Source organism: Pituophis catenifer, unplaced genomic scaffold, assembly GCF_029215685.1.
Source record: "Pituophis catenifer annectens isolate HBS135680 unplaced genomic scaffold, rPitCat1.0.hap2 SCAF_2, whole genome shotgun sequence".
In the NCBI taxonomy this organism is placed as follows: domain Eukaryota; kingdom Metazoa; phylum Chordata; class Lepidosauria; order Squamata; family Colubridae; genus Pituophis; species Pituophis catenifer.
In genome coordinates this window covers 122,058,270-122,083,528 of record NW_027256882.1, presented here as the reverse complement: position 1 = coordinate 122,083,528, position 25,259 = coordinate 122,058,270, and the positions used below count along the sequence as shown (strand labels likewise).

At 40.0% G+C, this 25,259-nt stretch overlaps 1 protein-coding gene across 3 annotated transcripts; it reads left to right on the top strand.

Moving 5' to 3' along the window:
* The first annotated feature begins 7,719 nt into the window (after positions 1 to 7,719).
* Positions 7,720 to 21,734, top strand: DDX39A (DExD-box helicase 39A). 3 transcript variants are annotated; one of them, XM_070934404.1, is made up of 11 exons: positions 7,720 to 7,800; positions 11,077 to 11,287; positions 12,247 to 12,374; positions 13,541 to 13,633; positions 14,462 to 14,645; positions 16,875 to 16,993; positions 17,991 to 18,122; positions 18,274 to 18,383; positions 18,794 to 18,938; positions 19,221 to 19,368; positions 21,455 to 21,734. In XM_070934404.1, exons 2-11 carry the CDS (start codon positions 11,080 to 11,082, stop codon positions 21,469 to 21,471), a joined length of 1,284 nt encoding a protein of 427 aa, XP_070790505.1. In that variant the 5' UTR covers positions 7,720 to 7,800; positions 11,077 to 11,079; the 3' UTR covers positions 21,472 to 21,734. The 3 variants fall into 3 exon arrangements, with proteins under 3 accessions (XP_070790505.1, XP_070790506.1, XP_070790507.1); XM_070934405.1 differs by having other exon boundaries at positions 7,761 to 7,800; positions 11,048 to 11,287; XM_070934406.1 differs by lacking the exons at positions 7,720 to 7,800; positions 11,077 to 11,287 and adding an exon at positions 11,299 to 11,379.
* The last annotated feature ends 3,525 nt before the right edge of the window (positions 21,735 to 25,259 follow it).

Sequence of the window (25,259 nt, the reverse complement as noted above, 5' to 3'; positions counted from 1 at the left end):
CTGTGGGGCATGGCTGAGGGAGAGGAGAGGATCTATGGGGCCAGCCTGAGGGAGAGAAGGGGAGAGGAGAGGATCTATGGGGCCAGCCTGAGGGAGAGAAGGGGATAGAGAGGAGAGGCTTCTGTGGGGCAAACCTGAGGGAGAGAAGGGGAGAGGAGAGGCCGATCGTAACTACTCATTAATTTTCAAACTCTTAAGTGTTGATTTATCAAGCCCGATCACATAGTTTCATAGCGGAACATGGGTATTCAGCTAGTATAGTTATATATATTTAAAATATTACTAATAACCTTTATTGATACAATTTGTATCATATACTTTATTCAATTGAAACCAGGTTGGTGCTTCTTTGCAGCTCTTTTTCAAAATATATTCGGGTTTACAATTCATACAATTCTATAAAATCTTCTGTCTTGCCATGCCTTGTATGCTTAACCTACAGTGATTAAAAATGAGAGAGGAAGTCAGGAGCCAAAAGTTTCCAGTTTCTCCAAACTTGAATATTGATTTGAAAAGAGTTGGATATATTAAAACTGGCAGAATTATTCACTGCCTGTTCTGTCCCAGTCTCACACACGCACACAAACAGACAGCCGGGGGTTAAATAAACTGGCAGACAACCAATTCTTTCGATAAGAGGATTGGCAGCAACCCAGTAGCTGCTTGCCAAGAACTTTATTTAACAAAATACACAGAGTTCAAGAATTGTCAAGTCCAGTCCGTAATTAAATCCAAGGCAGATAATGTTGTTTCCAAAGATGCAATGTGACTCGATAGTAGTTAGTTTTGTCCGTCACAGAGTCTGAATGGCCACCTCACCCCCTAATATCCCCTGTGGGGTGTGGTCCAGTGACTCAGCTTAATCTCTGGCACACCTCCTTTTCTGTTAGCTGCGCTTGTCTCCGATGCTGGCGTGGATCCAGCCAAGACTTATCTCCTTCACTGTCCGACTGTGAGGAGATATCTGGCTCCTGGCCAATCTCTTCTCCTACGGGAGACATCTGAGGCATTGCCAGAGAGGAGGGTCCTGGAGAGGGAGGCCTGGCCAACTCCTCTCCTTCATGTTCGGAGCCTTCTCCCTCCGATAAGTTGGCCTCGGGGGTCGGAGCCACAACACTGCCTGAGGGAATACAAAACATGCATCAGTAAGAGACAAGGTCATGATAGTTTTTCTATAGCTTTTCTTTTTGAAGCATCAAGGCTGGATTGCTGGAAGAATTTTAGAAGTTTTTGAAACGGAGAACTTTCATTTGTTAGACTGAACAAATGTTGTGTTTTTATGTGTTTTTATACTCTTCAAATAAGCAATAAGCTCCTGAAATGCTGTAGGATGTCGTGTTCCAGAGCTGTTAAAAATTATAAAGCTAGTATCAGTAAAAGTAAGGAGCATCTTTTCATTTTTCAGTTAGTAACTCTAAAGATAAATTCATACTTGAATTTCAAATTGAAATTGAGCTCTGGAACACGACATCCTACGCTGTTAAAAATTATAAAGCTAGTATCAGTAATTGCAAATTGAAAATGTTTATTATACTTATGTGTTTTATGTTTCTGTTTGAATGTTTGTTTTTCCTTTTTCTCCTTTTTTTACTTCTTTTTTGTTTTGTAAAAAATCTCAATAAAGTTTCTATAAAAAAAAATTCATACTTGAATTTATCTTTAGAAACTGAAATTGCATTGAGATATTGAATGCTATTACAAGTACCTAGACATGGTAAAAAGTCAAGTGTTATATATTTGCCCACGTTCTTTCAAGCATTTTAAAGTCAAGGAATACTAAAACGTTTCCAGAGTTTTAAGTGGTAAGCATGTGCTGTCACACTCTTTCCCATATAGGACATGTATTTCATTCACATCAAGGAGTGTAGGGTTCTTAACCTGGGCCCACAAACCCTTGGAGAGGGTCTGTGGATAGATTTCAGGGGATCTATGAATTTAGATGGGAATACTGGCAAGAAATCAAGAAAATGATTGAAGAAATAACCAAACAGAAGGTTGAAATAAAACCGGAGTTTTTCTTATTTGGAATGACTACACCACAATATACCAAAGAGATAAAATATCTTACTATTCATATCTTAACAGTGGCACGGTTAGCGTACGCTCAAAACTGGAAATCCGAACTATTACCAACAGAAGAAAAAATAATTGCGAAAATAACAGAATGTGCAGAAATGGACAGATTTACAAAGGAATTACAAGAGAAAGACGATACTGATTACTATTTAGTCTGGCAGAGATGGTACTCCTGGTTAGAGGGAAAGATAGGACTAATAAAATAATACTTTTTGAGAATCTAACGAAGAAACACAGACAATTACGCATGAGGAAGGATAGATTGGTTGTATGGATAAATAGTTAGAATGATTTCTAGAAAGTCATATAAATGTAATTGATATTTTTATACAAAAGAAAGCCTAAAAATAGAGTATAAATCTAAGACTTGGATATGCATAAATGTGTAAATAAGTAAATATGTAAAATAGATATGTACAGAGAGAAATAGGTGAAACAGAAAACAACCACCGATGCAACAGCCTCTAGAAGTCAGTCAGTGGACTGAGTTAGTGTTGGTTTGGTTTTTTTTTTTTTTTTTTTTTGTAATGTCTTAATGTCTTAATGTCTTTATATTTATATTTTATTGAATTTGTATACTGCTCTACTCCCGAAGGACTCAGGGCGGTGAACAGCCATAGAATAAAACATATAAATACAAAATTTAAAATAAAATAAAACGAATTAAATAATTTGGCTGAACAAATTTAAAACCCCAATAATTTAAAACCAAATTTAAAATTTCCATTTAAAAAGGGGAAAACTTTATTCATGTCTGTATGTATCTTTGTTTGGTGTTCTTGTTTAATTTATAAAACCTTAATATTTTTTTTTTTAAAAAAAGAATTCAGATGGGAAAAATTATCACTTTATTTTCACTTGTATTACTATATTGAAGGGACATAATAATAATAATAGAACAAGTAGAATTGGTGGGAAATAATAATGGAGTCAATAGAATTGGTTTGACTTGCTGTTTTGCTTCTGTAAGAATTGTTTTGCTAAGAATTAGAACTACCTCTGCCATTTGTTTCTACCAGTGATCTCACTTCTATGTTACGTTTTTCGGTATCATTGTGTACCTGGTGGATAGTTCAAGAACTGGGGTTGCTAAGCACCCACATACACCCCTTCCTTGCTGCACTGCCAAAGGAAGGGATGGGCCAGGGGGCCAGAAATGGATACTAAGCTAATGCCTCTGAGGGTATAAAAAGGACCCCATTCCTTCCCCAAGGTGTGGCTATCTCCTCACATGCATTGTAACTGTCTGTTCTGGATATAGTCCCACCCAGTATTTTGTTTTTTGTTTCTTCCAATATTATATCTATTTTTATACTTTGATAACTGTACTTGAACATAATTGGTGTTTGTAGGTTTTACCAAACTCTAAGTGGCCCATGGCAGAAAAAAGGATAAGAACTCTTGAAGTAACAGTACTTTTCAGCATCATATTGACTCTTAAGATAGATTTCTAAACTACTTATAATAAGCACTGTTATAGAAAGCTGAGTTAAGCAACCTTCTGAGAACAGAACTTTATATGTTATATTAATTTGTTTGAACAGAATGTGAATACACAAAGATACAAATTGCAAGTTGTTGACCACAATAATTCCACAGAAGACACCACCCATGATTTTCTAATTCATCAAGCAGAACACATTCAATGATGGCACAAAACTAGAGGGTTTTGATGGAATACAAACGTTCCATAAATCCATATTCTTTTTGCCATTTTGGGGGAAAATGCATATTTTTGAAAAATGTCTTAAGTGGTCAACTAGCCAAACTCTGCAAACATCCCACTTACAGAAGAGATTGTCTCAATGCAGTAAGATCCAAACCATTCAATAGCAACACATTTTGGTCCATTGAAAACACCACACATCAATTTTCCTTAAGGAGCAGCAGGACAAGGTACTCAAGGACATTTTGAGTCTTATTGAAGCAAGGTACTCTTCTGCATGATTAGTGAGCTGGATGATCCGGCTCTTTAAAAAATGCTACCCATTACCACATTTCACTGGGAACAGCTAGAAGATTGAATCCGATAGCATCGGTCTATGTTTGTACAAATTGGCTGGTTGAGAAGTGGGTGTTTGCCATTTTCAAAAACACATGTGTTTTTATCCAAAACAATACAGCAGACATACTAGTAATCTATATTGTCTAGCTGTCTATATGGCTGGTGAATCAGGCAAGTTTGGCTCTGGTCAAGATGTGGCTATCTGGACTATATTCTAAATATAGCTGTTTTTGCCTGTCCATCAAAGTTGTGAGTCTTCCTACCTCAAAGTCTTTTAGTTTATATAACTGAGATGTATTTAATTCTAGGGTTGCCAGGTCTGCTTCCAAAAAATAGCGGACAAGCGGGGGGTGGGTGGGTGGGGGTTAAGTAGTAAAAAAATAAAAAAAAAATTACAATTAAATTATATATTTTCTTACATTTTAACACGTATTAAAATAATCATTTCAAAACTTTACTTAAAATTCAAAACATCAAATATATTATAATATGTAAAATATTAAATTACATTTTCCTTTGCTGTCGTGTGTATTTTTTATTTGACTGCGCAGCTTTGATCAATTCTTTGTGTTTAAGGAATAATTCTTTAATTTCAGTACAACATTGAGAAATATTAAAAAATATACAAAGTTCACTTCGAACTGATGGTACAAGCAGTCGGTTACGTTCGTCAGTCCACAAATTTCCCATGACGCTGAAAACTTGTTCAACGTTTGCATTTGATACTGGAATTGATGCACAATACTGGAACAGTTTCAGTAAACTCGAAGCTGGCTCTTTCTTGAAAAAGTATGTCCACTTATCAAGGGATGAATCGCCCTGCAGATGAACATAAACTTCTTCTAAGGCAGAAATTTAATCGAAGAGAGTGTTGGGTGGAAGTTCTTCTCGCCATGGTGATAATAACCAGATGTTCGTCATTTCTTCTAAAGTTGGAGGATTATTGCGATCAATTAGATTGAAACAACTTAGCGTCTCATATATTGAATCGGTGAAATTATACCACTTTTCTAGGTACGCAATGGCTCTTTGATACACGTTGATGGCTTCTTTCTTGAACTTTTGCATGGCATTCTCAGGCAAATGTTTTTTACGTAAGGCAAATAAAACTTTCATTCCAAAAAACTGCTCATCGTATTTTTTTGCAAAGAATCACGCAGCTTACACATGATAAGAAGATCACATGCAAGAATTTTCTTGCTTTCCAGCTTCAGTAGGGTGTCTTGCATTATTGACATGAAGAAGTGCGTGAAATATAAATACAATTCTGAAATTGTTGGTTCATCGTCTTTTGCGAGTTCATTTTCCTGATCCGAAATAAGGTTCCAGATAACCTTATGGCACTCATCAGATGCAAGAGAAATAAAATACGATTTTAGAGATATCCAGTTTAAAAGAAGTCTTTCGACTGCTTTAAACAAACTTAACCAACGTGTTGGAACATGGTGCAAAACTTCATGGAATTCTGACTCGCAAAACTCAAAAAATGATTTCAACTCTTCTCGTTTCTTCGCAGAATTTGAAAATTCAGCAAAAACCTTCAGCACTACATTTTCGATATCAAAAGATAACTGCTTTAATGCATTTTTTGCGCTGTTGTGTAAAATGTGATTATTGCAATGAGCACCTACAATATTGTCATTTTCCAGCAATAATTTTTGGTAAACAGATTTGTTCACTCCATAATTGACTGATGCATTATCTGCTGAAACATTATTTATTTCCAATTCATTATCACTAAGAACTCGACACAGCTGATTTTTTATTGATGTAGAATCTTCGAAAGAATCTTCATAAAAGTCTAAAATTTTCACACACAGTCCTTCTTCACAAGTAAAATATTGTGCAACAACGGGATACATTTTGCGATTTCCCTTGTTTGATGCGTCAGTGGAGAGAGAAAATGGAATTCCAGTTTTAAGATCATTGAGAACCAACTCAATAGAAAAAGGATACAAAACCTCATTGACAATAGCTGATGATTTGGTTCTTCCACAAGACATCTTTTTTACAATTTCTGAATCATCAAAAATTTGCTTCATTAATTTAATACCGCAATCTTGAGCCAGGAAAGAAATATGGTGTTTGATCCCATGGTAAGTTTCAGCCATTTCAGCTACAGTCACTTTCTCACTGAAAGAGGAGTCTTTAACAATGAAAAACGAATTGATTTGCTTGTTGCTGGAAGCTATTTTCTCCTTATCTAAATGATTTTTTGTGCTTGCATGCTGTGTGACAGCTTTTATACCATTATATTCAATTGTGAACGATTTCTGACACAATTTACAGTAGGCCGTCGTATTTGTTCTGTCGGTTTCGTTGTTGGTAATCCATGCAAAAGTAGCTTCCCAGTCTTTGGTGTATTTGCACACTCCTCTCTTTCGTTTTAAAGAATTCAAAATCTCGCCACTGTCACTCTCATTACTCGACGCCATTTTAGGTCAGTCGACACAAGCTACAATACATTTTAAAAATGTGAACTGTACATAATTTTATAATATATTTTTATTTTAATCTCATCATTAATTTTTTCGGAGAATCGAGTTCAATGGATATTCGATCTTTGTCTCATTCTAACTTATGAAAAAAAAGACAAAACGTGATTCTCCTATCCTTATTCTCTTAGACTGTACAGCTTTAGATTATGTACCATTTCATCATAAAGCTTTTGAATAAAAAAAATGTCCACTATTTTGTGAAAAAAATAGTGAATATAATGTGAAAAAAGCGGACTGTCCACTCAAATAGTGGACACCTGGCAAGGGTATTTAATTCATTTGGCTGAATGGGGCTGTTTTAAAAATCTTAGCCTCGAACAGCTACAGAAATAGAATCAGTTCCCGTGGACGTCCGTAATCTGCGGGCAACCCAAATATTCCGGTCCTGTGCAAGACTTGTGAGTTTGTCTGGTGGAGAAATAGATGCTCCAGGAAGTTCTGCATTATTCTGGAGGGCTTGAGGAGTTTAGGGTTATAATTCTGAAATACTTCCACTTTATTTAAAAAGTAAGCATTACAATTCCAGGTTTTAATTTATCTCAAACCCAGCCCACTCTCTTCCATCAATCGCAATTAACAGAAAGCCATTCAAACGCATTCCGTTCCTTATGATTGCCTCTTTTAAAATCCCATCTTCCTCGAAACAGTTCGGGTTCTTGCATAGTTACATAGTTACATTAGTAATTATTATTTACGAATAATAATACTAAAGAAAACCAATTTCTTTAGTACAGTGCGTTATTGCTTAACGCACTGTAAGCCGCCCTGAGTCTCCGGAGAAGGGCGGCATATAAATCAAATTAAAAAAAAAATTCTTATTCCTAAACATAAAAGCACTCGAGGACACATCTGCCCTCACCCAAAATGGCGATCAGTTCCTCCTTCCTTTCCACCACCATACACTCGGTAGAGAAACTTCAGGTGCCCCGACTTCCCTTTCCCACTCTCGGCAGCCATTTTTCTTTCTCTGTAAGCCGCGGGACTTGAAATACCGGAAGAAGCCGGCACGCATCCTTCCAATGCAATCATTAACCAAGGGCATTGGATTGGCAGGCCTAAGAGACAACGGTTTCCTTCCCCCTTTGGTGGGGAGGCGGGACTTTATTTGACGATGGCCAATTAGAAGGGAAAGAACGTCCTTCCCCAATCCGCCCTGTTCCAATTGGCGTGGGGCGAGCGTTCGGCGGTCAAAGCAGGAGCTCGCGAGCTGGACGTGGGCAGGTGAGCCACACCGTGAGGCGGGAGGGAAGCGGCGTGGAAGCTCCTACGGGCAGGAGAGAGCCAGGCGTGGGGCTGCTCGGCTTTCGGCCGCCGTTCCAGCGGCCGGTGGCGGAAGAGGCGCCGGCTTGGTGTTCGCGGTCTGGGCTGCACACTCCGTAACTGGGCCGTTCAAACGATTTACTTTACCCTGCTGGTGTCCGGGCACAACCCTCCTCCTCCCCCTCCCTTTTTATCATGGGAAGTAAAAGGCTCGGCCTGCCTGTCCGCCTCCCCAAGGAAAGCGGCGCGGTAGGAGAGGTGGACGCTGGGCGCCGTAAGCTTGAAGCCGCCTCTCGGTTTCGGAGGTCGTCGGTCAGGTAGGAGCCCCGCGGCTGGGCGAACTCGTGGCGACGGTCCGCTTTCAGCCCTCGGCTCCATCTTCCGCCGCCGTCCAAGTCCCTGAAGCCTGCGCTTCCCTTCCTTTTCAGCAGCCCCTTCCCTAGGGCCCTTCGACGAAGTAATTCACCTAATCAAGGTGAATTAAAAATAGACAGGGAATTATTAAGTTTCTGTTGGAAGTTTCCCTATAAGCGAAAGGTAACGTGCTATTTAAATATGCATATATACACACACATAAATACATATACACACACACACAACACTGCAACCAACACTGGGTTGTTTGCAGTGTTAATTTTTCAGTAGTTCTGGAAATAATATTTCATCTTTGCTAATTTTCTTCATTTTTCTGTTTACTTTATTGAGTTGTTGTTAGTTGCGAAGTCATGTCCCACCCATCGTGACCCAGTGGACAACATTCCTTCAGGCCTTCCTGTCCTCTACCATCCCCCAGAGCCCAGTGATCACATCCAGCCACCTCATTCTCTGTCGTCCCCTTCTTCGTTTGCCCTCAATCTTTCCCAGCATTAGGCTCTTCTCCAGTGAGCCCTTCCTTCTCATTAGGTGGCCAAAATATTTGACTTACATCTTCAGAATCTGGCCTTCTGAAGAGCAGTCAGGGTTGATCTCCTGTAGGACTGACTGGTTTGATTGCCTTGCAGTCCAAGGGACTCTCAGGAGTCTTCTCCAGCACCAGAGTTCAAAGGCCTCAATTCTTCAGCGTTCAGCCTTCCTTATGGTCCAACTTTCACAGCCATATATTGCAACTGGGAAAACCATAGCCTTGACTATACGCACTTTTGTTGGCAGGGTGATGTCGTGCTATTTAAATATGCGTACAGTATGTACATACACTTCTGGGTTGTTAGCAGTGTTTTCATTGGTTCTGGAAATAATATTTCATCTTTGCTAATTTCCTTCATTTTTCTGTTTACTTAATACCAAACCTTATTTATTAGATGTTCACCTCACCTTTTCTTCTCAAGGGGGGATACAGCGTTCAATTATTTCTCACAAGAATAACCCTGAGAGATAAATGAGTGGCCTAGACTCATAAATGGTGGTGGTGAATTTGGACCTAGGTTCTCCTAATGCTGCATCTCAACCACTACGCTTTTTTGCCCCAAACAAACAAAAGGCAGTTTCATATAATGCAGTCACCTTATGCTTTGAACCTCTTGGTTTGTCTTCTCAATGCCAAGTCCCACTCTACCAACAGGGAGATGTGATATTAATGTCCAGTATATCAGGAGGTCTTTGGGTTAGGGAAATCAGATGTATCTTTATAGGCTACCTAACTCCCAAATTATTCTGGGTGGTTTACAACTAAAAAACCAACATACAGAAAATATAATTGACTGGAAGAGCAAGATACCCAAACAAATCAGCAAAACAAAACAAAAAGGAGTCTGTGGTCCCCCTGTTCCAATAGCCTGGGAGAACAAGGTTTTTGGCAATTTCCGAAAGAACTTAAAGGAAGGAGCCACTTGAATCTCTAGGAGATGCTCCTTCTCGAGGGCAGGATATATTACCATATTGTGAACCATTTTTTAAAACGCAATTTTGTTTAATCCTGTCTACTTCAGTTTGTGTGTGTGGGTGCACACCTGAGTAATGTCAACTCTTAGTAGATGAACAAGTCCATGAAGTTCTCTTGGCAGCATTTTTGGAAGTAGTTTTCCATTGTCTTTCTTCTAGGGCTGAGGGAGAATCTAGCCCAATGTCACCCAGCTGGCTTTCTGCCCAATATTGTACTAGAATACACAATCTCCTAGTTTTTAGTCTGATGGCTTTAATCACTACACCAAAATGGCTCTGCATTAATGGATACGTAACTGTAAATAAAGCCTATGAAAATTAGCCGATAGGCTGTCTTGGCTCCATGTGAAAGAGTTGGTTAAAATTGGGTACCAGCCATTAAGATTGGCTGTCAGTCAACGTTTGTATTTCTTAATGGAGACTTTAAGCAAAAATCCTTGAATGATGAGCAAATTACCTAGCCCTTTCTCTATAAGATTGATGGAAGCCTCATTATGATTAATCTGTGACTTATCTTTTCTGTTCCTTGGCAGATGAAATATTAATTAGAAGAATTAACACTGAAAATGAGTTTTCCTAAGGTTAATGAGAAACATGCAGGAGGACAATATTTTTATTCTTGATTTAAAGTCAGACTGTTCTAAAACAAGCAATGTCTGCATAGCATTCTTTGAAAATCCATGAAGAATGATGGATAAAAGTATATAGAAAAGAAATTGATGTCTACCTTTATAAATACAGTTAGAATAGCAGGAATGAGATTTACAACTACAGCACTATAATTTTGTCATTGATCATTGAAGACTTGTTTGAAAGATAAGATACGATGCGTTGTTAATATGTTCTGTGGCCTGATGAGACGGTCAGACCACTTAGTCAGAATGTTGTCAATTTCTTGTCCTCTATTTTAGATTATTTTTACAACAACTTCGACATGAAAAGTTTGTATTAAGGGGGAAAGGACATATCTACTATAATGTCTACTACATATCTACTATATGGTAACATGGTTTTGGTAGCATGTATGTGAAAAAGACCTACGATATTGCATGTAGCTTTTTTAAAAATGGCATCTGACTTGAAAAATAATAGCTGAGGATGGAAAAATGAGTGATACTGATCTTAGGCTCACAAGTTGTTTGAAAAATTTCAACTTTGAGATATTGGAAAGTTAGTTAAGCTCTATCAGTAGGATTTGCTCAGAATTGATGGATATAAACAACTTCAAGCTAGAGTCTATTAATTGTTCCCTTCAAGTATATCTGTAGTTCCATTTTAGTTTTGGTTTCCCTCATCCTGGATTTAGCTGTCATCCATCAATATATTGCAGACGTCCTGTGCTTTTTGCTTTCCCTGAAGGATATGGCTGAGCAGGATGTGGAGAATGAGTTGCTGGATTATGAAGATGATGAAGAGCCTCAAGGAGTGACAGATGCAACTCCTCCCCCTGCTAAAAAGGATGTGAAGGGCTCTTATGTCTCCATTCACAGTTCTGGCTTCCGAGATTTCCTGCTGAAGCCAGAATTACTTCGTGCCATTGTGGATTGTGGCTTTGAACATCCATCAGAAGGTAGGAGCTGAGCCAAGGCCCTTGGCCTCCCTCATCAATCAGCCCAGTTCACCCACCGGGAAGCAACTGCCAGTGGTGCTACGCGGTGCAGGGTGAGAGCTGGGGGCTGCAGGGAGCAGGGGTGGGATGTTTTGGTTTTAATTGTTATCAATGTTGAGTCTAGCGCAGCCACTATGATGATGATCTGGTGGGGAGCTCTGCAAATATTGCTTAGCACATTGTAAGCCGCCCTGAGTCTCTGGAGAAGGGCGGCATATAAATCAAATTTTTTAAAAAAAATCATATTGGAGATTATTACAATTCTGTGAGAAAGTATTTTTTAATTTTTTAAAATTTGCATATCTTAGAACATTACCGGAACTTAATTGTTGGACCCACCAATATATAAAAAGAGTATAAGTGAACAAATAACAAGTCTGGTGCTTGTTTCTTTTACTTCTTATTAACATATTTTACATGTTATTCAATATATGTGAAAAAAGCAATCACACGGTTTAGGAATTCTGAAAGAGATCAAATAAATTTCACAAAACTATATCATCTTTGATGCAAGATCTAAATTCAATCTGGCACAAGAGACACAATTTTTCAGCCAACTAACTGAAATCCTGTTAGCACCTGAGCTCCCTTTATGATATGGAGTAGGATCTTATATCTAAGGGAAAAGGTTAGGGATTTGCAGTAAAAGTCTATTATGGAATGGCTAATCCACATCAAAGTTCTTTATGATCTGTTATATTTGTCTTGTAATTCAAAGTGATGCATGGATTAAATGCCAGTGGTCTGAAAACAGTATTATTTTCTTATGGGATATGTATGTAGGATACTTAAATCTCCAAGGATATAATAGGAAAGAAGAGAAGCTGGGATCAAGGCTTTCTGGAGTTCTACATAGAAATGAAATATTTTCATATCCCCAGTGACTCTTGTGTAATTCTTTTTTCTTCTTCCCCTATCAGTACAACATGAATGCATTCCTCAGGCAATTCTAGGCATGGATGTACTATGTCAAGCCAAATCGGGCATGGGCAAAACTGCTGTTTTTGTATTGGCTACTCTGCAGCAGATTGAGCCACTGGATGGGCAGGTATGTAAAGGATGTTGGGAAAGAGTTTGTTAACAGAAAGCTAAATACCAAAAGAAGGTGGTAGGAATCTTGTAAATGTGATTCAGCTGCTTCCATGAATGATTTCTTTAGCAATGATTCTGGGCATGGACACCAAAAGGAACAAAAATTAATGGAGATGCTGCTTTTGGTTTCCTGACAAGCAGTTGAATTAGCTTCAGTGTGCCCTTTCTTAGCAATTCCAATTCATAAAGAATCAGATTCCATTTGAGGTGTTTTAGTAGTTTTATCTCTGAGGTGTGTGTGTGAGGCGGTTCTATTGAACCTCTACCTCTTAACACGAATTTCTTGCATATTTAAAGGGAATAAGACTTTAATTACACTATTAGACTTCCAGATGCTTTCAACCACATGTCTGCTATTGCAAAATGTTATTTCATAGTCACGCAGAGACTTTTTGATTCATGTAATAATAATTTATTAAATTTGTATTTTGCCGGACTCTCAATGGCTTTTGATGGCTCACTATAGTCAAAAGAAATTACAATAAAACATAAAAGGAACTGGAGCATGCCAACCTGGAGGATGTAATCTGCCAGGTAGATGTTATAAGAGATAGGCGGTCCTTCAAATAACCAGGCACTATGTCATGTAGGAACTTGTAGGTAGCAACCAGTGTCTTGAAACACACCTTGAAGTAAATTATCAACCAGTGCAGTTTGAGAGGCAGAGATGTCACATTGACATGCCTTGAGCATGCAGTATTGCTTTTGTTACAACAATCTGAAGCTTCTGGCTGGTCTTCAAGGGGAGACCTACGTAGAGAGCACTGTAGTACTCAAGCCATGAGGTGACATGGGCATGAGCAACTGTCTAAAGGGCCCCTTTGATCTAGGAAAAAACACAACAGTCTCACTAGATGAATTTTGTGAAGGCTTTCCTGGCTATAGCTGCCACAGCAGGGACTGTGAATCCAGAAAGACCTCAAATCTGTGCCAACCTTGAAGGGAGAAGTGCAATTCCATCCAAGGTCGAAGATGGAATATCTTCAGGCCTGGGTAATTCAGACACCCATAACCACTCTCTCTGGGTATAGGACTGAGTTGGGGATCGCTCCTCCCCATCCAAACAACTAAAGAACCCTCCTTTTGATGCCTTTGTATCAATATTTCTTTTAATTCTGCTAGGTCTCAGTGCTAGTGATGTGTCATACCCGGGAATTGGCATTCCAGATCAGTAAAGAATATGAACGTTTCTCAAAGTATATGACCAGTGTCAAGGTGAGGGGCAAGTATTGCTTTGGGTTTCAAAATATTTAGAATCTTTAATATCTTTTTAATCTCTGGGAATTCACATCTTTTTTTTTTTTTTTAATTTGATTTATATGCCGCCCTTCTCCGGAGACTCAGGGCGGCTTACAATGTGCTCAGCAATAGCCTTCATACTTTTGTATATTTTATACAAAGTCAGCTTATTGCCCCCACAAACTGGGTCCTCATTTAACCTACCTTAGAAAGGATGGAAGGCTGAGTCAACCTTGAGCCTTGGAGAGATTCGAACCAGCAGTAAATTGCAGGCAGCTGTGTTAATAACAGGGTGCTTTAAACCACTGTAGTACCAAGGCTCTGGTTGTATTACCATTCTATCAAAAGAGTGATCTAACAGGTCACAGGGTAGTCTAGTATTGTATAAAAGCTTATCTTGGCCTCCTTGTGCCCGTTTATTGTTTCAAAGTGACCAAAAATTTTGAAAGAAGATAACTAGTATGAATCGTAGCTTTCAAGAGCTTTCTTTCTTTGTTTGTGTGTGTGTGCATCTGTACCTTTCACTTATTGTTGATCCCTGGTGACTGCCTAAATTAGTCCCTGCATTTTTATTAACTAAATTCTTCAGAAGTGGTTTGCTGTTGCTTCTTTTCCACAGCTGATTGACTAGCCTAAAGTCACCCAGCTGGCTTTGTGCGTAGGATGGGACTAGAATTCATGGTTACCTGGTTTCTAGCCTATTACCTTATTGCTACACCCAAGTGGCTGTGTTTGAATGTTATTTACTGCATTGTATAAAGAATGTGTTGCAGAGTCATTGAGTGATTTCTGATTCTCCTGCAGGTATCAGTTTTCTTTGGGGGGCTTTCTATCAAGAAAGATGAAGAGGTACTTAGGAAAAACTGTCCGCATATTGTTGTGGGAACCCCAGGCCGTACTCTAGCATTGGTACGCAACAAGACACTCAACCTGCGCAATGTGAAGCATTTTGTGTTGGATGAGTGTGACAAGATGCTTGAGCAGCTAGGTAAGAGAACCTGGGGAAAGGGAGGGGAGTGTAGGCTGGAGAAGTCCAAATAAAAGTGGAATTGTTTATGGAGTGTAGAATTCTTGATCCATTGTAAGAAAATAGCCTGATGCCCAAATTAAAGGACAAGACACTGAGATAGAGATTTGGTGTGCATGATTCAAACTTCATTTGAGCAGAGCACCTATTTATTATTCAGTAAACAATCAAACCTTTTCAGACATTAGGAAAACCTGAAAAAGGTTTTTAATGAGTCTATTTAATGCAACATTTAACCAGCTATTTTCAGGTGTTCATAGAAGTGAGCTGCTTTTTAAAAAATGCAAGTTGCTATGCTTGCATGAAGTCTGAAGTATGTCTTCCAAATTATCTTGGAAGAGTGCATTGCCTGCTAGTAGTAAAGTAAAGCTATTTTAAAGGAGTGTGTCAGTAACTCCTATCACTTTTCAGATAGACGAGTGGCTGTTAGTGAGGGTGCAAATCATGAGACAAAACCTAAAAACTACAGCTTAAAATGAGTTGGGATGGAATTAAAGTGCAAAGACTGAGGGGAAAAAAAAGAGGTTGGCGATATTTCTGAATTACTCAGCTTTTTCTGATATATTAGAAACCTTTCAAAAAGAAACTTATCACTTGCCCTGAAGAGAGGGCCTTATGACAAGGTAGCAGTGAAATAGAAACGCGTGCAAAGTTGTCCTCACTTTGACATAACATAAAAGCATACAAAACATACAACGTTTGGAATGCCTTGGGCTTGGAATTCTTCCGCAATGGTCTGAGCAGCACCCAACACATTGGGCAAAGTTATGTTCCATCAAACTTAGAAAAGGGGTTGTTTTCAATTCAAAACTCTTCAAACTGGAAACGTTTTTCATATTACTATTGCAAACTTACAGCTCTCTTTTTGCTGTGCTGTCAGAATCTCCTTATCTACAAAATGCAATCAGCCAGTTTGTCCAAGCAGACAAACAATGGCTTAATTCTTTTGTGTAACCTAGGAACAGACAGCTTTGTGTGCAGGTACAAGCCATAAATCATCTGTGCAATCAGATGTCCTTCAAGATTTGAATTACATTGCTAAACATGACAAGCATTAAAGTTAGCATTTGTAATGCAATTCTCAAAAAGTTGTAATCCAAAATGTACAAAAAGATGCCAGTCTCATATATGCTGAGATGAAAATTCGAGATGATCTATATGGCATTTAAACATACCTGAAGGGAAATCTTTATCGGCTATATAGTAATAAAAGAAAAGAGATGCCCATTCACAAGATGTCTACTATGGTGCACATAGCTACTCACAAACTTTCACAGAAATGTTTGCTAAAACATTTCTGAAAGACAGATGGCCTATCTGAAAGACAGATGGCCTATCCAAGAGGTAGAATATAAAGCCTTAGAAAAGAAACTGTTTGTTTCAACTGTCCTTGTGATTGGGCTCATTCTCCCCAGATGCTTTCCTCCAAGACTTCCATTATCCAAGAGTTTGCCTTTCTTTCTCACTTCCTCCTGAGATTTATTTCCACATCCATTCTGTGCTTTCCTTCACTGAGCTGCCTTTCCTTTCTACTATACTTTTTGTAGACTTCCCTACTTCCTTTTCTTACTTGGCAGATCACTTGCGACTCAACTTCTACCTACTCTTCTTTCAAACCTTCCTACTGATCAGCTAAAGGTCTCCATGGTTTTCTATTGCAGCCCCAACCCAGCTCATCTCCTTCTTGTTCTCTTTTTGCATCTGTTCCTTTATTTCTTTGAGAAGAAAGAATAGTTGGGAGCACATGAAAGCTGAGCATTAGCCTCTAATTACATTATTATGACTAATTACATGCAGCCCAGTAGCATTTTGGAGAATAAAGATGTCAAGTGCTTGTTGTTTGAAATGCTTTTGTAAAAATCACAACTATGAGCAGACTATGTCAAAGGTGGATGGGGAATTATTTTTGGTACCGTTTTGCTTATTTTTGTACTATGGCTGATAATTTTGTATGGAAGGGTACAAAGTAAAAAGTCACTTGGTTTTACAAGTTGTAATCAGAAGAGGCAAGATGAGTTGAGAAAGCTCTCTGTAGAAATGGTTAGAGCGCTAATGTGTCTCTGTTCTCTCAGCCATTACAATAAAATATTGAGGGTGAGAAATAGTGAAAGGAGTGGTTGAGCTAATGAATTTTCGAACTTCAAATCTGCCTTTATTGGGAACTCTTATTCTTATCCGTGTTTCTTTTAGACATGCGCCGTGATGTACAGGAAATCTTTCGATTGACTCCCCCTGAAAAGCAGTGCATGATGTTTAGTGCCACCTTGAGTAAGGAGATCCGGCCTGTCTGCAGGAAGTTCATGCAGGATGTAAGCACTAAGTCCCATCTTTTGCTCCCAGTGGGGGTAATGCATGCAACGTATACACAAAGTAGACAAAATAGAATCCACTGAGGCAATTTTGTGTTCCCTCTCAACATCCTGTTTGGGGTGATGTGGGGAGGGTTGGAGCAGATTGCGGGTACTTGAAAGCAGCAAATGTCAGTGGCTTAATCATGCAAATACCCACAATTATAAATCAGGGCATCTGATTGAAGTAAGTAAATTGCAGAATTTACATAATTATATTGTTATACATTTGTCATCACGTATGCTCTCCTAGCAACATTACAGATACACTAGAAAGAAGTCCTCAGTTGGAAGAATGTACTGTGCTGTTTAAGTGAAAGAACACACAGCAGTTTACAATTCAATAAAATCATAGGGCAGGCTTTGCCCTGAGGGTTACAGTCACAGAGCCACAGCCAGGTAAAGAGAAAGTGGCTAGCTGCTTAAGGCGTAGGAAAAGTGAGGACATATTCTTGTAACTATCCTGCCACTAGCACAGATTCAGGTGCAGTTTAAGAAATAAGCCATGGCTTATTCAAAACCAGGCCGCATGAGTGGTGGGCCGGCATGCACACATGCACGTGCCAGCCTACCACTTTTGTAAGTTGAGCTGCATATGTGTGCCAGTCAGCCACTTGAACGACCCAGTTCCCCTCTCCTCCCCCTCCCTAAACTGCAAAGATTGGGGACCGCTGTTCATAGTAGTCCTAGGAATAAAATAGAGGAGGGCCATTTTTCTATGGTGGCAAAAATCAGAAGATGTCCAGTAGTTCCCTCTTCAACTAACACATTTTATTAAAAGGCATAAGCTTTTGTGAGTTAGGGCTTACTTCATCATACATGCCAGATGTAGGAACAAAAGTTATTTTTGTAGATTTCAGAATTTTTGTATTTTGACTTTAATATTTAATCATGAATGTATGTGTATATGTATGCACACAAGAGGATTTTGCTTTAATCATTTGTTCACTACTTTCAGCCCATGGAGGTATTTGTAGATGACGAGACAAAGCTGACTCTACATGGTCTGCAGCAATACTATGTAAAGCTGAAGGACACAGAGAAAAACCGCAAACTTTTTGACCTGCTGGATGTACTGGAGTTCAATCAGGTCTGTATGAAAGGATTGGCAACCATGGCTTGTAAGTGATATTCCACCTTTTGGGGTTGGAAGTGGAATATGGTCACAATGGGAGCTGAAGGCTGATGGAGATCTGTAGGGCTTCCAGATCAATTCTTTTTTGCTCTCCCCATCCCTGCAGGTTGTGATATTTGTAAAGTCTGTGCAGCGCTGCATGGCATTAGCCCAACTTCTGGTTGAACAGAACTTCCCAGCTATTGCTATACACAGAGGCATGTCTCAGGAAGAGAGGTGAGCAGCATCAGACTATGAATCCTGAACATCGAATGGAGTATCTATGCTTTTGAGAATGGAATATGGGGGACAATGTCTTGATGGTAAAAAAATCAAGCGTTGTACTACCGTGTTTCTCTGAAAATAAGACTCAACCAGAAAATAAGCCCTAGCATTTTTCAGGATGCTCATAATATAAGTCCTACCCCAAAAAGAAGCCCCAAGATCGTCATCCAAATAGACTCATTTAGTACAGTATTTTCCCGAAAATAAGAGCTAATGCGTCTTTTGGAGCAAAAATTAATCTAAGGGCCAGTCTTATTTTCGGGGAAACACTGTAACAAGTTCTAAGTTCTTTGGGTCTAAGAATCAGACTCAGCTCTGGAGAGGAATCATGTAGTTCAAGGAAGTAACTTTTTTTCCCCTAGGCTCTCTCGGTATCAACAATTCAAAGACTTCCAGCGTCGTATCTTGGTGGCCACTAATCTGTTTGGCCGTGGGATGGACATAGAGCGAGTCAACATAGTTTTCAACTATGATATGCCTGAGGATTCCGATACCTACTTACACAGGGTGAGTGTGTGTGGAAATCAGAGTTGCCTTCTGTTCTAATACCTTGCCACTTGCGATAAGGAGCTGGTGGCTTGCAAAGTCTGGATGGCTTCTAACCACTCTTTTTCGTGGATTCCCAGCCTCTTTTTGGATTTGATGTTGCTGATGAAAATTCTTAAATGAAGTTTGCCTGATTTTAATTGAGCATCTAACTGATTTATCCCTCTGACGGATAACTGACGGAAATAATGGATTCAGTTTGGGAAGGAACTTCTTTTAATCCTTGATACAACCTTCTCGCAGGTGGCCCGGGCTGGGCGTTTTGGTACGAAAGGCTTGGCGATTACCTTTGTGTCAGATGAAGGTGATGCCAAAATCCTCAATGAAGTACAGGATCGCTTTGAGGTCAACGTGGCTGAGCTCCCAGAAGAGATAGACATCTCCTCTTATAGTATGTATTGATTGATTTAAACCTTTCTTCATTGCATTTTATCCTGCCATAAATCTTATGTTGATTCCCAATATATAACCAACGCAAAATAAAAATAGCATAAAATAAGAGTTTAAAAAGTGCAGTGGTGACTCTCCCCAACCCCCAAATACCTCCCAGGACAGTTTCCTTTTTACTATTTTCTGGAAAGTCAGCAGGGAGAACACTAACCTGACTTTAAGAGGGAGATTGTTCCACAAAAAAGAAACTGTGACACAAATAGCATTTGGAATCACCTCACAATAGGGTGACTGTCAGACAATTTTGCAAGGATCTGCGTACCTGATTAAGAAGATAGATCAGAGAGGAAGTGACCCTGTAAGGGTCCAGGCGTATAGGGAATGCAAGTTAAACATTTGAACTGCACCCTAAAACCTCTTGATAAACCTGTGCAATATAGACTTTATAGCAGGGCTCTCCAAACTTGGCAACTTTAAGACTTTTGGACTTCAATTCCCAGAATTGCTCAGACAGCCATGCTCCACAAGTCTTAAAGTTGCCAAGTTTGGAGAGCCCTGCTTTATAGGAATACGGCTGCTCCAATATATGACATTTAGGACTAGTTGTATTTTCTGAATCATCTTCAAAGGCCACACCAAGCAGAGTACATTACAGTAACCCAGGTGTACAAATACTCAACTTACAACCATTTGTTTAGTGACAGAAGTTACAATAGCACTGAAAAAAGTGACTTGTGACTGTTTTTCACACTTATGACCATTGCAGCATCCCCATGGTCACATGATCAAAATTTGGGTGCTTGGAAGCCAGTATGTGTTTATGACAGTTGCACTGTCCCAGGGACATATGATCACCATTTGTATCCTTCCCAGTCAGCTTTTGATAAGGAAAAGTCAATGGGGGAAGCTGGATTCACTTAATGGCCGCATGATTGACTTAACATCTGCAGTGATTCACTTAACTGGGGCAAAAAAAAGTTGTGAAATGGGTCAAAATTCACTTAGCAGCTGCCTTGCTTAGCAACGGAAATTTTGGACTCTTTATGTATTCGTAAATTGAGGACTACCTGTATTGTACTGAGCCATTGTTACCAGAGGATTTTGTTGTTGTTTTGCAGATCAGAGATAGAAAATTATAAGTGTAGCCCATGCAGGATAATTAACCCATTTCTGTTTCTGGGCATCCTATAGACCAGTTTTCTTAAAGTTGGTTCTAGGATCCCTAGGAGCGTCCCCCAAGACCCTGTCAGTGGCCTGTAAAACCAAAATTATTTGCCAGCTTAAAAATGAATATTTTTAAAAATAATATATTAAATCCCCAATTGTGAGAAGAGGTAGCAGTACACTTTAAATCTTCAATACAGTAAATACAGACATAGAAAAACTTTTTTGGGGGGGGCCTCAATAATTCTTAAAAGTGGAAAGAGATCCTGAGAGAAAATAGTTTAGGAAACTCTACTATAGAAGAATAATTGTGTTGCTACTTGTGTCCTACTTAGGGGTGCTAGACCTGTGCAACCGAATGATGGAAACAATGATTAGCCAAAATAAATAGCCAGTAGCAGCCATGGGTGGAATAGGTATCAGTTGCTGGTTTGAAAGTAAAGACTCTGGCATCATCTGTAAACTCTGTTCTACATGTTTTATAATGGAAATATGGAAAAATGTGTTTGTATAAATATGTAAGATGAATATTTTTCTCAGTTAAATCTTCAGTTTGTTTAAGAGGCCAGATGATAGGAATGGGCAAAAGGAAACCATGAAGTGGGACTGTTGGGGGAGGGGGCAGAGGCGGCTGTTTTACCAATAAGGAAGGCTGTTAAGGACAGGATATGACTGGTAAAGTTTCCATGTATACTTCTTCAAAAGTGGACCTAACTAATGGCGAAGCAAAGCACTGATAACAGTGCCTGCTGAATTGCACAAGAGGACAGCTTTAAACTGCCAATAGAACAGCCCTCCTAGCCTTGGAAAGTTGAAACTGGACTCTAGGAAAGCCTGCAGCAACATAGAGGCTGCATTCAGCTAATTTGGCTACTGAGGATGACTGAGTAACTGACTGCTTTTTTCCATCTGGTCTCTTGCAGTAGAACAAAGCCGGTAGCCTGAGTTCACGGAGCCGCTTTTCTGAGCCCAGAGTGGAACAGGAGGTTGAGCACATCATCTCCTGAACTCAGAGGAATATCTTCTTGAAAAGATACGCTATGCAATATGTAAGGATGTTGGTTGTTAACGTGAAGTCTTTACAAAGTGCCCAGATGGTATTTTTGCCTCAGCTCAAGCCTGGGGGCTTTTTTAATTAGATGTTTCTATTTTCTGAATAGTCAGCCCCTGAGGCTATGTTTCATAAATAAAAATTTAAAATAACTTTTTCTGGTTGTCTTAATGCATAATGAATCTACTGGTTACAGAAAACACACTGATACACATTCTTGCTTGCTTCTTCCACTTTCTGCGGTCTCCAACCTTCATTCCCTTGACCTACTTGGAGTGCTTTCAGGATAATCAATTTACCTTGTGTGTGTTGGACTTCTCTCTAAAATATACCTTTGTCTAGTCTTCAGTTGGTTTCAGGTTTGCTTGAGGCTACTTTTTACTAAATAAACCAAGATGGGAATGGAAGTCCTCAAGAGGTTGCCAGTCTTAAGAAAGAGGTACATTCAGGAGCACTGTCTTAGTATATGATCTCTCTTTACTTACATCTACCTAGACCTTCCATTATCCAATCTAGATGGAATATCCAAATTTAAAAGTCTAGAGATTCTCAGTCATCCACGTAGTGGTTGTCCCAAAAGTGCTTTTTCAGGAGGCAACTGGACTTCCTGGTTTTTTTTTCTTTTAAAGATGTTTTGCTTCTCATCCAAGGAGCTTCTTCAGCTCTGACAGGATAGGGGAATGGAAGGATGTATATTCCTTGCACACAGCTGGTAATTTGCATCTTTTTAGAGGGTCCTTGAAGATAAACCTCCAAGTGCTTCAACAGCCATGTAAAAGGATGCAAATTACCAGCTGTGTGCAAGGAATATAAATCCTTCCATTTCCCACTATCCTGTCAGAGCTGAAGAAGCTTCTTGGATGAGAAGCGAAACATTTTCAAAAGAAAAAACAAAGTCCAGTTGCCTCCTGAAAAAGCATGTTTGGGATACCTATTTACTTTTTCGGAAAAATAGCATGACTTGCAATTTCAAAATAATAAAAAGATGTAGGAGGACAGCTGTATGGTAGCACCAAGTCAGGAGTTTAATAACACCTTTTTAAAGAATGTTGAAAGGCATACGTTTTTTTTTTAGCTATAGCCCACTTATCGGATGCATGAAGTGGTTAACTGATGTATATGATTTAAATTTGGATAAGGGGAACAGGAAAGAAAAACCATGTTTATGCAGATTATATGCGAGTCAGATGACATGCACCTTATCAATTAGAATGTCAGGTTTCATGGACTCCTCATTCAGATCTTATGCCACCAGCAATACCAGGTATATAGAAAACACCATAGATTTACTAAGATAAATAAAATCCATTGGAAATTTCACCAACATTTTAACCATGGATGTTGAGACACTACACTAACATCTTCCACAAATTTGAACATCAAGCTATCATGTCTTGCCACCCGACTGACTCTATGCTGCTACATCAGCGGCCCCCAATCTTTTGGGCACCAGGGGCCAGTTCCGTGGAGAGAGGTTTTTCCACGTACTCTGGACGTAGTTTTGTGTGCTGCCTGCATCCTGCGGATGGGGCTTCGCATGTTTGCATGACCCAGTTTCTGGCATGCCATGGACTGGTGCAGGTCCCTGTGCTACATGACTTCTTCACCTTTGACAATAACATACCTTCAATCAAATTTCCGTTGACAGTTGCAAAACAAAATGGCAGCTCAGAGCTGAAACTCCGAGGCTAGGAGGGAGATGTTTCGACATTTTCAAGAGAGTGGGGGTCAATTAACCATCCACAGACCCCCCTCCCAGCAAGCTGAGGTATTTTCGGCTCAATAGAGCTGTGGATGGAGCCCAAGGATAAAACCCAAGCCGAGCCTGAAGATCAGCTGTTTGTTGGTAAAAAGACTGAGGGCGGTGCGAAGGATGTCAACATCAAAGCCTGGCTGTCACGACCGGGTCAACCACTGAGTCTAATACAGCTGATGAAATGGTTGGCGAGACGGTGGCAACATCAACTCAGGATAGGGTGTTGATAATGATGCCTGGGCTAATTGGTGCTGCATGTAGCAACCCGGCGATGATGTCTACGGCAAGGGGGGTTACCACAATGGCGAGGGGAATGGCGCTAATGGCAGCGATGGCAACACCAGGAGGCTGCAAGGAAGCCCTCATTGTTAATAGAGGAGAGGGCAATGCTGCAAAGGCTATAAATGTTAGGATCCCTTCAACCTCTAGGGATCTGTTGCACTCCTCTTTCTTGAAACTCTGAGGACTTATTAAACTAATTGAACTAAGTAGCCTGAGCAAGGTGATGGATAGGGACTGAGGATTACAAACTGGAGATGATGACTTACTCTCCCCCTCAACTGTCCCTCTCTCCTTTATCAGATCTAGGTCTATTACGACCACTTAGCGTTAACTTGCAATCTTAGATCAATCTGCAGCTTTATTTACCACCTATTCCCCAAGATTACCCTGATTATTTAACCCTAAATACTTTGTCCAGTGGCTCTGCCTTACTTTTTTGATCTAATCCTCGGCCATCGCTGGTATCAGGACTGGAGGAGATACAGACATCGAGAGTCTTGGATTATGGGGAGATAGACCACCTTCTCTTTGTTTGTTTCAAATGCTTTGGTCGCTGTGAGAGGACGACCCTTTGAGACCTCTACCCCCACCTCCTTTGGATGGACTTACTACAACCACAAGACTTCCCATCGTCGTGAGAGGGCGATGATGTTCCGATGTATTTACATTTGTAACATACTGGTCTTCCTTTAACATCTATTTCCTCCCTTATTTTAAATTACCTGTCTTAACCATCTCTAACACTCTTAGAAGAAAATGATCCTTCATCTCCTTCAACTCGCTCCTATCTTTGATGTATTCAACTGCGGAGCTCCTTGCACTGCGAGATTCCGTGGTTTCGGGGTGAGTGTTCATCAGTATGCTGATGACACACAGCTATACATCTCCACCCCAGACCACCCCAATGATGCCCTTGCTGTGATGTCCCGTTGCCTGGAGGCCGTGCGGATCTGGATGGGGAGAAACAAGCTCAGACTCAACCCCTCCAAGACCGAGTGGCTGTGGCTTCCGGCGTCCCGGTATTTTATTTATTTATTTATTTATTTATTAATCAAATTTCTATACCGCCCTACTCCCGAAGGACTCAGGGCGGTGAACAGCCAAGATAAAATACAGACAATACAAATATTAAAAATCCCTTAAAATTATTAAATATTTCGGCCGAAACACAGATTAAAACACCCAATTTATAAAATCACGAATTAAAAAATTTAAAATTTAAGAATTTAAAAGAGGGGAGTTAGGCCAGGCCAGCTTGCTGAAATAGAAAAGTTTTGAGAGCACGGCGAAACGTGCGCAGGTCCGGAATCTTCCGTATCTCTGGGGGGAGCTCGTTCCAGATGGTAGGTGCCCCCACAGAGAAGGCTCTCCCCCTGGGGGCCGCCAGTCGACACTGTTTGGCCGACGGCACCCTGAGGAGCCCCTCTCTATGGGAGCGTACTGGTCGGTGAGAGGCTATTGGTAGCAGAAGGCGGTCTCGTAGATACCCCGGTCCAATGCCATGGAGCGCTCTAAAGGTGGTAACCAAAACCTTGAAGCGCACCCGGAAGACCACCGGGAGCCAGTGCAGCTCGCGCAGGAGGGGGGTCACATGGGAGCGCCACGTCGCTCCCATAACCACCCGCGCGGCCGCATTCTG

Coding starts and splice junctions, on each gene's coding strand:
- DDX39A (XM_070934404.1), top strand. CDS start 11,080: ATGGCTGAGCAGGATGTGGAGAATGAGTTGCTGGATTATGAAGATGAT. Junction 16,994..17,990: donor GCAGGAAGTTCATGCAGGAT/GTAAGCACTAAG, acceptor CACTACTTTCAG/CCCATGGAGGTATTTGTAGA. Junction 18,939..19,220: donor CCGATACCTACTTACACAGG/GTGAGTGTGTGT, acceptor ACCTTCTCGCAG/GTGGCCCGGGCTGGGCGTTT.